This window comes from Drosophila busckii, chromosome 3R (genome assembly GCF_011750605.1).
Source record: "Drosophila busckii strain San Diego stock center, stock number 13000-0081.31 chromosome 3R, ASM1175060v1, whole genome shotgun sequence".
In the NCBI taxonomy this organism is placed as follows: Eukaryota; Metazoa; Arthropoda; class Insecta; order Diptera; family Drosophilidae; genus Drosophila; species Drosophila busckii.
The window spans coordinates 4,543,948-4,556,694 of record NC_046607.1 but is presented as its reverse complement, the minus strand read 5'-3'; the positions used below and the strand labels follow the sequence as shown (position 1 = coordinate 4,556,694).

The window sequence follows — 12,747 nt, the reverse complement described above, 5'->3', positions numbered from 1 at the left end:
ATATGAAAATCTCTTGGACTCCCTCAAAGGATCTAACTGTTGTCCGCAAATCAAACGAAATTAAAGTTAAATAATATTGTATTTAAATGTAATAAAATGGAAAATAAAACTTCAAAGAGCTCGTTTAAATGCATTTTGTAACAGATAATTTTTAAAAAGGAAACACTAATAAAATTTGTAAACAATAATTTATTTGAATTAAAACGGTTGCTCAGCTTAACAGGAGCGTAACATTTTTGCTCGCTTTAACAGAAGCATAACATTTTTGCAAACATCTATAAAACAGCTGATGCAATAGCAATTAAAATGCTGGGACAAAACAAAATAAGATTTAAAATGGATTAAAGAGCAAAAGTACAAATATTTGATGATTATGATCAAGAAAAATAAGAATAGCTGTGAAATATGTGTGTAGATAAGGTAAGCGGCACAAGAGATTATGAAATTAATGTAAAATGTTATGTGTATTCTCAACGCGACGTGTTCATATTTTTAGCCGTACTTGTGGACATTGACAAAGCCAAAGGGTGCAAAGTACACTGAAAATAAACAAGGCGATTAGTCACCAGCAGCATCCCTTTGACATTAGTTGAGACCAAACAAAAATCTGTTAAAACCAAAACACTACTCGGATTGTTATACGTATGTAAGTAGAGTCAACAAGTTACCAGCTGAAGTTGGGGTTGACATACCTCAAAGTCCAATTAAACTGTAATTCAATCATGACCAACAAATTGCAATGCCAGATTTAGTTTTTTTTTTGTAGAAATTTTAACTAAGGTGCTTGATTTTATATGTCAATTTATATTTAAATAGTCGTTTCACAAATATTTCATTCGTGTGTAAGCTTGTCGTGACTTTTATTAGTATTTCGTGTCTTAATCAAAAGCTTAAAAAATGGGTGAACGAACTGTCGACGCAATAACCTTTGTGATAACATTCTTAATAATATCTGCTAATGCGGCTTTGATCTGCATATATTCGGGCTTTGATCATGAGACGCAAAGTTTTAAAAACATACTTATTACTATTTTCATAGTGTTATTCTTTCAACTAACCATTGCGGATCCAATTAAGTTTATAATTATTTCAATTGATAAAGCCTGTTGGCCTGAACCAATGCCCAGGGAGCGTCCCTTAAAGAAGAAGGACTCCAAAGATAATGATCGTATTGAATTTCTCAAGCAGAGATTGCAAAGCTTTAAGTTTCAGTTGTTGATCACGGAGCGGTATCGAAACACAGCCCTTAATGAATCATATAAACAAATTGCTCAAGATCTGTTTCTTTTTTTCAAGTTCTTCTTTGTGCTTTTCTTTCTGCTACTGTCTACTCGTAATGAGCTAACATACCATAATAATCAGAACTTGAGAGAGCTGCTAACTAACAATCATTCGGACTACATGGGAATTAATCACGTAGTTCATCTTAATCAAATTTTTGATTTCGTCGAGTCCTCTTTGGTGGACACTTTTAATTATTATAAGACTGAGGATCGTATTTACTCGTGGGTACACAGCGAGCAAACTAAAATGATCGGCGTAGTGCGATTGCGTCAATTGCGTTTTTTATTTGAGGACTATGATTTTAGAGATCCTCAATTTGATGATAAATTATACATGCCCGGCTGGGCTTTACCATATCGTCGGCTGCATTATGAAGATAAGTACTGGCGTATATATGATCCTTGGAAGCCCATTAACGGTCGTCATGATTTTGTCGATTCGGTGGTAATGAACTTCAACCATGATGGTAAATTGCATTATTATCCTGAGCTCGAGGGTTACGTCTCACTGCTCGCTGTAACGAAAGCAAACTCAATGAAAATACTAGACTACCTTACAGAATATACCTGGTTGAACTACAATACTTCGGCAATTTTTATGGATTTTTCGCTCTTCAATATGGATGCGAATATAATTAGCATATGCACATTACGCCTAGAGCAAACACCTTATGGTAGCGTAATTCCCGATGTTGACTGTGATAGTATTGACATGCTTTTGGAACTTGATCAAGAATCCTACACTAACTTGCTTGTCAAGTTGATTTATATAATTGTTGTTGTGCAATTCTCTCAAGCATTATTTATAACGCTGTGGTATGATCGATCAAAAATACGTAGCATGTGGATCAAGATGGACTTGATTATATTCGCGCTGAATTTTTTAGTAATTGTATGCGTCATTTTGCAATCTGCCTTGCTGTCTTCAATGAGTAAGAGATTAGAGGGTTCAAACAAACTTGATTTCGTTGATTTTCGACGCCCAGCTCGACTTAATGCGCTTAATAATATATTATATGGATTCCTTATCTGCATCACTACTCTTCGCATATGGAAGATATTACAGTTTTCCAATTTATTTAAAATATTTACAAGAACATTATACTTGGCCTGGAAGCCATTGGCTATAACTGGCATTATTATATTTATTACTTTGATGTCATTTAGTATTGTTGCTGCCACAATCAATGGCAACAATAGCGAGAACTTTGTGCGACCTTTTCAAAGCATTATATCATTAATGTGCTTCTCCTTTGGATTTACCTCAGAAATAACCCCAGATGAGCTCTTTCATGGTGGCAAATATTTAGGCATATTTCTCTATGCAATGATGGGATTTGTTCTTTCCATACTCTTGACCAATGTTTTTATGACACTAATAAACGATTATTTCACAACTGCCAGAGCAACGCGTGATGCCGCAGTTAAGAATCAAATATCATTTTTTCAATTTATGCGCGTTGAATACTATGATTTTTGTAATTTCTTTTTGAACATTTTTCGTCCTCGTAAGGTTTACAAAAGAAACAACCGCACAGTAGCCGAAAATATTGAACTACTGCTGAGCAAGAATAAGGCAGAACCTTTAAGTATTAAATATCGCGTTGGGCGTACTTTATTCATGGGCTTCAACGCAGGAAAAGAAGAACAAAGAGTAAAAGATGAAGAAACACAGCAATTGGAGTATAGAGAACGTATAGAGCATATGAAAACGGTTCAACTTATACTAAACACCCAAATGGAAATTATGGAACGCCTGCTATTTACGGATAAGGATGACAATTTTCAGAAATCTGTTGATCTTGAGAAAAAGGCATAACTTCTATAGAGCCTGAGGGAATGGGGTGATAATCATAGAAAACTCTTTTAAAGAAATATCTAATAAATAAATATTGTTTACCTATCTATTGAATATCGTTTTTCTTGAAATATTTGCAGCTTTGACGGCGTCATGGACGATCACACGGACATAGAATTTCTGGAGGCATATGCCAGCATTAAGGAGTCAAACATGCAAATCATGAAGCAGGTGGACCTGGGTATTAATTATGAAGTAGAGGAATCAATTGAGAAGGCTATTGGTGCCTATGAATTAGCGCTCGAAATGATAGAGGCCTGCTTTAGCATAGCGGTGGGTCTGCCAAACGAAATTGATGCAGTGCAGCAGCAATGGAATGATGCCTGTGCCCTAATCCAAAGGCTAAAAAGCACCAGGACCGAGATAAGCTATCGCCTAAAAGTGCTGCGTGCTAAGCATTCGCCCGTCGACAATAGCGCTGTAGAGGCACAAGAGGAGCAAACGGATGGACAGCGCATGTCACGGCAGTCGTTGCTGGCCGAGAATCCCTCAACATTCTATGATATTAACAATGCCAGTGGCAGTCCAAAGACCTATAAGCAAATGGCCGATGGTCTGCGCGAGTTATTGGCCAGTCATGAGGCGGCGCCGCTTTTACAGCTGGATGACATGTTCCAGGCGCAGGTCAAGCTGTATAGAATCGAGAACAACGGTCAGGTTACCACTGTTACGGGCAGCACAAAAATGTCGCTGATTATGTGCACTGTTTCTGGCAAATGGAACTATTTGAATGGTTGCTGCTTTATACAATGCGATATGGAACAGCAGCAGCAGCAATTGCATGGACAAGACCTTGGGACATCCATTTGGCTTTATCCTTTGATACCAAATGTAACCCAGTGCTATTGCACTGACTACGGCGCGTTTATATTGCCAGACATGGAAGCCGATCAGCCGGGCAATGCGTTTGGTCTAATGCTGGTTAAATCGCAGCGTCCGCTCAGCACAACTGCAGGCGAAACCGAGGAAGAGCAAATGGCTGATTTGCAGCAATTCTTTCTTGATCTGCTTGAAGCTGTGCTGGCGGGCACTGTGGAACAGCTGCCATCGCCCACACGTCCACAACGTGCTGTGGTGTCGTCCAGATCAGAAGAGGTATCAAAGCACATTGTGGGCGCGGCGGGCTTTATAGCACGAAATCTGATCAAAGGCGCCGAGAAAACCGGTGGATTTATGATGAAATCTACGCCATATTTGATATCAAAAATGCAACCGGCCTCGGAAGGGGCAACGTCTCAAGTGCCCAGCTCAGTGCAGACGAGCGTTGAGGTAGCACAAAAAGTGACACATGCAGCTGCTGGCATGACAAGCTGGTTTGCAGGCAAAGTCGGCTCTGCTGCTATGGCAGCTGGAAGCTACTTGGCGCCACACGTGCATACCCAAGGCTCGCGTCTGCTACAAAAGGGCTTTGGCTATGACAGCACTCAGGCGAACAGTGCCATGGAGGGAGCTATGACCATTGCTGCAGGTACAGTAGAGGGCATCTCCACGGTATTTGATAGTCTGGAGACATCGGCCAAAATACTGGGAAACAGTTTAAGCGAGAATTCTGTCAAAATTATTGAACATAAGTGAGTTTCAAATCATTTACTACGGTGTTGTTGTACTTATGTTCTTATCCTTTCTAGATATGGTGCATCAGCTGGTCAGTTGGCTAGTGGCACATTTGATACAGTGGGTAATGCATTCGTTATTAGCCAGAACGTTAACTATATTACACCAAAGGGCTTGGCTAAAAAGCTTGTGAAGAAGACAGGGGAAGCTGTTGTGGTTGAATCTAGACGTGATGCGTCCAAACCCGAATCTCATTATATTAAGGCAGGCTCCTTGTATCCAGACTTGCGTGCTTTAAAGGAATAATTATGAATTTTATCGTTTTAAAGTCTCCAAATGATAACTCATTGATATTATTTATATAGGATTTTTGCCATTTCGCATGATGTGAGCTGTCTTATTAGCAAATTGTAAAAACTAACCAAATATTTTCAATATATTTATATGTTATTCACCAAAACCCTGAAAATGTACCTTGACTTTTTACTTTGAAAATAATCTGTTTTCGTCAGGAAGAAGGCTGACAGAGTACTATCGACATTTCGATAAGAGTTCAGTTGAACTAAATCACAGTTTTATGGTCCCTACTCCTAGTGGTTAGCCGCTCACAAAACATTGATGTTCCAAAAAAGAAATCGAGGCCTCGATCATATCGATAGTAGGTCTATAAGTACGAGTGCTGCCAGATCAGATATTTCAAGTTAGACCTAGCATTTTTTAAAAAAGGAATAGCTTATAGCATAGCAATAATTTTAATTGTAGAAATAAATGTTATAAATAATTGAAAACTAAGTAACTTGTTTACCAATTATATAAATACTTCAATCAAATGAATATTGCTATAGCAAATTGCCCAAATAAATTAAATCAAACTCCTTAAATGCAATATTAAACATAGGTTTGTTCTTTGAATTCAGAAATATTTATATATTTTAAAATAAATAATAACGCCATGTAATGGATAATTTGTTTACCAATTTAATTTGAGAAATGTCGTAAAACCTAATGATATTATTTTTGAACAGCTTGTTTTAGCCTTTTTTATTTGTAATCTAGCCTATACTGCTGTTCAATATCTGGCAGCACTGTTAGGCACAACTCTAATTCCTATAAAATATTAAACAATCTATGCTGCGCTCTTACGATATAATTCGCGTAAAGTAGAACAAATAAACAAAATAAATTATATTTACAAGTGGTTTAAAAGTGTAAGTAAACTATTATGAAAGGATTTGTTATCGTTTGTTGGTTACTTGCAATGTAAAATGTGTGCAAAAAATGCTGCTCAATGCAGACAGCGAGACTCCGGCAGGCGAAAAAAAACAAAATGGCGTGTGTAGTCTGAAGCCAGGCGGCTTTGCAAACAAGACCATGCTAATATTTTTGTTATTTCAGTTTTGTAAACAGCATTAAATATAAAGCTTTTAAAACTTACAGTACGGAAGCCGTCAATTGGTAACCCGAAAATGTCGAATGAAGACGTGCAATTCAATCAAAGCTTTGACCAGGATGACGACAACAATGATGATGATGACTACGATAATGATGAAGACAATCAGCAGAATGAAGACGACGATCAGTACGACGATAATGATGACGGCAATAATGAGGGTGACGATGATGGATCTAACAACGTAAAGATTGGTAATGTTGGTGAAAGTCCAAAATTTGTAAGATTGCGCGGGCTGCCTTGGTCGGCCACACACAAGGAGATTCTTGACTTTCTGGGAAATGTGGAGGTTCTCAACGGGTCGGAGGGCATCCACCTGGTGACCAGTCGTGTGGATGGAAAAAACACTGGCGAAGCTTACGTTGAGGTTGCCAGTCAGGAGGATGTAGAGGAGGCGCGCAAGCTAAACAAAGCCAGCATGGGCCATCGATATATTGAAGGTGAATATTTCTATTAACTGGTTGAGTGTTGAACAAATGTTCTAATTGATTTACTCTGTTGCAGTCTTCACTGCTACGCCGAAGGAGGCTAGAGAAGCTATGCGGAAGACTGGCGGACATGGCAGCGCTTTTGTTGTAAAGCTACGCGGTCTACCTTACGCTGTTACGGAGCAGCAAATTGAAGAATTCTTTACCGGTAAGTTTATGCAGCAGCTTTCAAGCGTGTGTTTGTTTAAAATTTTTATATAGCGGGTTGTGCTGAACATAACTTAATAATTTCCAATCCTGTATGCATGAACAAATAATAATGTTATAGCTATATCTTTATGGTGAGCGTTAGACTCTTGGGTTCTAATTGTAATTGAGCAGCCATCGTCCAGTGTTTTGTACAACCGAGGACCAGGGCCCTATTTTATTAGAAATTCATTCGATTTCGTTCATTTTAAATCACACGCATACACTCACACTTCAACTTTTACTTACCTATGCCTCGAGCATAGTTTTGTCTAACACAATTTGTATTTAAAGATTGTTGATATTGAAGCATGAAGTTTACCTCTCCCAACAAAAATCACACACATGCTTAGTTCTGCTTTTCAAACAATGCGTTGTATTTTTATTTTTTATATTATAGATAAAAATGTCAACAATCTGCAATTTATAGTCTTACACATTATGTTGAGGCGCCAAATTATTTTGTTTTATTTAAACTCACGAAAATGTTTCCTTTGTGTATGTTTAACGCAAATAAGAGGTGACAAAGCTGAACAGAAACTTTTCTGTAAACAATTGTCAAAAGAGAAGCCACCACTTGAGTATTTTTTTGTAAAAAAAAATATATTTAAGTACACCGCTGTCTCTTTCTCTCTATCTCTTTTCTATTTCTCTGTATCTATCCTAACATTGCATCTATATATATATATGTATATGTATTTCTCTATATATTTGTATAAATCTTTGTTGGTTATCGTCATGGGCAGGGTTGGAAATCAAAACGGATCGGGAGGGCATACTTTTTGTTATGGACAGAAGGGGTCGTGCTACTGGGGAAGCTTTTGTTCAGTTCGAAAGCCAGGATGACACTGAGCAAGCCTTGGGCCGAAATCGTGAAAAAATTGGGCACAGGTGGGTCTCTTACACTTCATCATTTACAATTACAAGCAACAATCGCAGCAGCAGCCACAACAATCATAACTAAAAGCAAAACCAAATAAAAACTGCAAGCTACAGTCAAACAACGTTTATGGTAACATGTGCAAAATATATAAGTATTTTACAACAAATCCAGTTTTAATTGTTGAAAGTCAGCGCCTCTCAGCAATTCAAACGAAAGTTAATAATATAACATTCCTATTTCAGTAATTAAACAAATCACAATCAAATTGTGCGTAGCACGGGTCTGGTTGGGTCTGCTTTATTTGTTTATTTTTTTTTCCCCAACAAAAGCAAACGAATTAATCCCGTCATTATTGTATTAATACCAAAGGAGCAACTTCTCTTTATACATTTGATCATAATTGCGACTTTTTAAGAGTCTGGGCATTGCTTGTTTGTTTACCTAACCAAGGATAAATAGTTACTTTCTTTTGCGGATTGTTATATGATTAGCCCAGGAGTTCGACCATGGACTCTTTATGCCTACATGCTTACTAATATAATGCTCTCTCTTCTCATTTTACTGCTCCTAGGTATATTGAAATCTTTCGCAGCTCGATTGCTGAATTGAAACGCGCTACAAATTGCGGCGGGGGTGGCGGCGGCGGCGGTGGACGTCCAGGACCATATGACATACGCGATCGTGGAGCCAACCGTGGTGGTAACGATTTTGGAGGTCGCAATGGTAACTGTAATGCTTGCGTCTTTATGCAAGTTTGGCAGACATTCTAATAATACTTTCAATTATGCAGATTGGGGCAACAATGGCAACTTTGGAGTAGGAGCCAATAATATGCTTGGATTTAACAATCTTCCCAGTTTAATGAATTCCGGTAATTTCGGTAACAATTCTGGAGGAGGCGGCGGCGGAGGAGGAGGCGGTGGTGGCGGAGGCGGGCACCACAGCAACAACGGCAACTTTGGTCAAAACTCTGGAAATTTTGGAAATTTCGGCAACGATTTTGGTGATTTCAATAATTTTGGCAACAATCGCAACAATAACAATGGAAACAACTTTGGTTAGTAATAACTTTTCTACTTTCGTCTGTATTTCTAATGCATTTATTTCTGCCTTAGACATGGGCAACAACTTTGGTAACAATGGCGGTGGTGGAGGCGGAGGATTTGGCAATTTTGGCAATAACTCGGGCGGAGGATCAGGTTTTAATAATGGCGGCCACGGAGGCAACTTCAATAATGGCGGCGGCGGTGGCGGTTTTAATAACGGTGGCAATGGCGTCGGATTTGGAAACTTTGGTAATAATTCAGGTGGAGGCGGAGGGATTGGCGGCTTCAATAACGGCGGCGGCTCTGGATTTAATAATGGTGGTAACAGTGGTTTCAATAATGGAGGCAACTTTAATAATGGCGGCGGTGGCGGTGGCTTCAACAATGGCAACAATTACAATTCAGGCGGCGGAAACTTTGGCCCTATTGGTGGTGGACGCAACAATGATGCGGAGTACTTTACAATTCACATGCGGGGCCTGCCTTACAATTCGTTTGAAAACGATGTCTTCAAGGTGAGTAATGAGTAAAGCATCCTGCAGTAAATCAAATTATAATTGCATTATTTTTGCAGTTCTTCGATCCTCTGCGGCCAGCCAATGTGCGTATCAATTACAACAAGAAGGGACTGCACAGTGGAACAGCTGACGCATACTTTGACACATACGATGACTCTCAGCTGGCAATGAAGCGGCATCGCGAAAAGATAGGCTCTCGTTACATAGAGCTTTTCTATGATGGCAAAACACGAGGAGGACCACACATGGGTGGTGGTGGTGGAAACAATGGAGGAGGCGGTAACAACAACAATGGAGTGGGTGTCGGAGGAGGCGGCGGTGGAAACAATGGTGGAGGTAGTTTCTCGCGCCGTATTTAAAAACTTATTTCTTATTAATTCCTTACATTTACATACGTTAATGTAAACGCAAGTATTTCATAAGTCTATGGATCGAAAACAACATACCCAATCAACAAGATGAATATACAACGGACAATGTCGATAGTGCATAGAATTAAACTTCCCGAACGCATCAATTACAGAATACAATTACAAATGCAACTGTAACATGGACAGTTCCGAAAATTGTAAAGCACTTTACAATAAAAACATAAAATAATATTTTAGTGAAATCTGAGCATTACGTTTTAATTAGTTTCAACAGAACGAAAGCAGTACTATCTACAATAGTACAACGTTCTTAAAGTCTACATATAATTACATATGTAGAAACATACATATTTATAAGTATTATTGTATGATGTGCTGTGCTCGCATTAGCATTTATCCACAATTGAACCGAGTCGAGCCCCAAGCTTTCTCAGTTCAAGATCGTTCTCCAGCTGTTGCTGTTGCTCACAACACTAATTGCAGTGCTATACTACATATAAATGTCTCGATCGGCTATAGATGATATATGTCTGGTGTAGACTTGGTCAACAGACGCCGCAATATCATTATTGAGGTTATTGTTGTGCTGATCGCGAGTGCGCATTCCTCAAATGTAAATGTAAAAGTTTGTTATAGTTATGTTACATCAATGGCTTAGGGAGAGCGGCCAGCAGTTTCTATTAAACGACGAACGAAAACTACTCAAGTGCAGATAAAACCAACTGCTAGTCGATTGATGCATTTTTTATGTAAATATTTATTGCAAAACAAGTGTTTTTGTTATAGAGCTTGAGCGAGGGTGAAATTTGTAATATTTTAGCTTGTTAAATTACATATTCTAAAAATACTTAAAGAAGTCGATAAGCGCAAAAGCGGGTGTTAACTTTTGGCGGGTCGCCGAGGTATTAAAGAATGCTATATACCGAAACACTTTATATCGTCTCAAGACAAAACATGGTACATATAATATATGGGCAGTGTCCACCCACCATACATCAAATACATCAAAAATACAAGTATCAAAGGAAATCCACTTTAAATACAGTGATTTACAATTATTTTAGCCTATAAATACGGTAAAATATCGCAGAAGCAAATGATTTGGGACTATAAAATTATATGTAATGTTTTGTCGTGCCTAGCTAGATATATTGTTGTATAAAATTCATAGAATCAAGACACAAAACACTTAATCCTGTAAATTGCCTTAGCACTTCATACGTATTATTAGATATTGTTAATTTAACAAGCTTAACCTAATGCACACAATTTCACGCTCTGCAACTTCAAAAAAAACAACTGTTAATATCAATATCACACGGTTTCCAGTACATTTTTTGCAATAAAATTTCCATAAAAAGCATAATCGTGCATTGCTGTATATTTATTTACACTTGAAGTATGTTCGTCTGTTAATAAATGGCCGCTCCCCAACATTCGGTACATAATATAAAACTTCTACATTGAGTTAACAATTAGAAATAGAAGCGTGAATCTACACTTGGAATGCCTGAGAGTAGCATTAGTATCTTAGATACGAGAATATATGAATCATCAATGTATTGTCATAATATTGACGGCGTCTGTTAGACCAAGTCTACGCCAGACATTATCAATCTTCAACATGGATCGTTCTAGATCATAGATCAATGAACTTTATTATTATTACTGACGCAATTAGGTGTGTTCTGAGACAATCCGATTCATAACACGAGACTGATGATAACGATCTCTGAGACAGAAAAAGCACTGGGCCGGACGAGACAGCAGGTTCAACTTCTGGGGGCATAACATAGCTAAACGTTGAGAGCACCAGCGCAATATGCTAATTTACAAATATATTCTGGCATATACACACGTAATTAGTCACGTCACTAAAATCATAGAAGATATCATTCTCTTATCTAGAAACAGTTAATGTATTATATGTAGAGCTTTTGTTACAGAACGTTGGGTAAACTATTGTGATAGTAACTTCCGCTTACCTCACCATAGGATTCTGTGTGCACGTTCTGTTGAAACTAATTAAAACGTAATGCTCAGATTTCACTAAAATATTATTTTATGTTTTTATTGTAAAGTGCTTTACAATTTTCGGAACTGTCCATGTTACAGTTGCATTTGTAATTGTATTCTGTAATTGATGCGTTCGGGAAGTTTAATTCTATGCACTATCGACATTGTCCGTTGTATATTCATCTTGTTGATTGGGTATGTTGTTTTCGATCCATAGACTTATGAAATACTTGCGTTTACATTAACGTATGTAAATGTAAGGAATTAATAAGAAATAAGTTTTTAAATACGGCGCGAGAAACTACCTCCACCATTGTTTCCACCGCCGCCTCCTCCGACACCCACTCCATTGTTGTTGTTACCGCCTCCTCCATTGTTTCCACCACCACCACCCATGTGTGGTCCTCCTCGTGTTTTGCCATCATAGAAAAGCTCTATGTAACGAGAGCCTATCTTTTCGCGATGCCGCTTCATTGCCAGCTGAGAGTCATCGTATGTGTCAAAGTATGCGTCAGCTGTTCCACTGTGCAGTCCCTTCTTGTTGTAATTGATACGCACATTGGCTGGCCGCAGAGGATCGAAGAACTGCAAAAATAATGCAATTATAATTTGATTTACTGCAGGATGCTTTACTCATTACTCACCTTGAAGACATCGTTTTCAAACGAATTGTAAGGCAGGCCCCGCATGTGAATTGTAAAGTACTCCGCATCATCATTGTTGCGTCCACCACCAATAGGGCCAAAGTTTCCGCCGCCTGAATTGTAATTGTTGCCATTGTTGAAGCCACCGCCACCGCCGCCATTATTAAAGTTGCCTCCATTATTGAAACCACTGTTACCACCATTATTAAATCCAGAGCCGCCGCCGTTATTGAAGCCGCCAATCCCTCCGCCTCCACCTGAATTATTACCAAAGTTTCCAAATCCGACGCCATTGCCACCGTTATTAAAACCGCCACCGCCGCCGCCATTATTGAAGCTTGACCTCCCAGGTACGATTTCCGGTACTCAGGGTATCCTGAGGAACACTAGATCCTACTCCACCGGATTATATGTCCAAAATTGATCCCAATCCTCCGCCTCCCTACCATG

The 12,747-nt window shown here is 38.6% G+C and overlaps 4 protein-coding genes across 6 annotated transcripts; 3 read left to right on the top strand and 1 right to left on the bottom strand.

The window, feature by feature from the left end:
• The first annotated feature begins 294 nt into the window (after nt 1-294).
• Nucleotides 295-5,149, top strand: LOC108604453 (protein spartin). The gene is made up of 4 exons (XM_017993933.2): nt 295-420; nt 497-646; nt 3,222-4,712; nt 4,770-5,149. The coding sequence occupies exons 3-4, from the start codon at nt 3,235-3,237 to the stop codon at nt 4,999-5,001; spliced, it is 1,710 nt and encodes a 569-aa protein (XP_017849422.1). The 5' UTR covers nt 295-420; nt 497-646; nt 3,222-3,234; the 3' UTR covers nt 5,002-5,149.
• Nucleotides 811-3,124, top strand: LOC108604452 (polycystic kidney disease 2-like 2 protein). Its single transcript, XM_017993932.1, has one exon. The coding sequence runs from the start codon at nt 898-900 to the stop codon at nt 3,100-3,102; it is 2,205 nt and encodes a 734-aa protein (XP_017849421.1). The 5' UTR covers nt 811-897; the 3' UTR covers nt 3,103-3,124.
• A 654-nt stretch (nt 5,150-5,803) lies between the features above and the next one.
• Nucleotides 5,804-9,879, top strand: LOC108604709 (heterogeneous nuclear ribonucleoprotein H). 3 transcript variants are annotated; one of them, XM_017994276.1, is made up of 9 exons: nt 5,804-5,903; nt 6,133-6,585; nt 6,650-6,781; nt 7,566-7,710; nt 8,274-8,425; nt 8,493-8,759; nt 8,818-9,263; nt 9,323-9,602; nt 9,679-9,879. In XM_017994276.1, the coding sequence occupies exons 2-9, from the start codon at nt 6,162-6,164 to the stop codon at nt 9,726-9,728; spliced, it is 1,896 nt and encodes a 631-aa protein (XP_017849765.1). In that variant the 5' UTR covers nt 5,804-5,903; nt 6,133-6,161; the 3' UTR covers nt 9,729-9,879. The 3 variants fall into 3 exon arrangements, with proteins under 3 accessions (XP_017849765.1, XP_017849764.1, XP_017849767.1); XM_017994275.1 differs by having other exon boundaries at nt 8,274-8,431; XM_017994278.1 differs by having other exon boundaries at nt 9,323-9,879.
• Nucleotides 9,880-11,681: 1,802 nt separating this feature from the next.
• Nucleotides 11,682-12,362, bottom strand: LOC117134856 (heterogeneous nuclear ribonucleoprotein H3-like). The gene is made up of 3 exons (XM_033294082.1): nt 12,298-12,362; nt 11,959-12,238; nt 11,682-11,882 (listed from the first exon to the last, which is right to left on the bottom strand). The coding sequence occupies exons 1-3, from the start codon at nt 12,340-12,342 to the stop codon at nt 11,833-11,835; spliced, it is 375 nt and encodes a 124-aa protein (XP_033149973.1). The 5' UTR covers nt 12,343-12,362; the 3' UTR covers nt 11,682-11,832.
• Between the last annotated feature and the right edge of the window lie 385 nt (nt 12,363-12,747).

Bases quoted from the DNA above. Each gene is read 5' to 3' on its own strand.
- LOC108604452 (XM_017993932.1), top strand. From the start codon at position 898: ATGGGTGAACGAACTGTCGACGCAATAACCTTTGTGATAACATTCTTA.
- LOC108604453 (XM_017993933.2), top strand. From the start codon at position 3,235: ATGGACGATCACACGGACATAGAATTTCTGGAGGCATATGCCAGCATT. The intron at 4,713-4,769 runs GTGAGTTTCAAA...TATCCTTTCTAG, and splicing joins GTCAAAATTATTGAACATAA to ATATGGTGCATCAGCTGGTC.
- LOC108604709 (XM_017994275.1), top strand. From the start codon at position 6,162: ATGTCGAATGAAGACGTGCAATTCAATCAAAGCTTTGACCAGGATGAC. The intron at 7,711-8,273 runs GTGGGTCTCTTA...TACTGCTCCTAG, and splicing joins CGTGAAAAAATTGGGCACAG to GTATATTGAAATCTTTCGCA. The intron at 9,264-9,322 runs GTGAGTAATGAG...TTATTTTTGCAG, and splicing joins TTGAAAACGATGTCTTCAAG to TTCTTCGATCCTCTGCGGCC.
- LOC117134856 (XM_033294082.1), bottom strand. From the start codon at position 12,342: ATGCGGGGCCTGCCTTACAATTCGTTTGAAAACGATGTCTTCAAG. The intron at 12,239-12,297 runs GTGAGTAATGAG...TTATTTTTGCAG, and splicing joins TTGAAAACGATGTCTTCAAG to TTCTTCGATCCTCTGCGGCC. The intron at 11,883-11,958 runs GTAGTTTCTCGC...TGTAAACGCAAG, and splicing joins CGGTGGAAACAATGGTGGAG to TATTTCATAAGTCTATGGAT.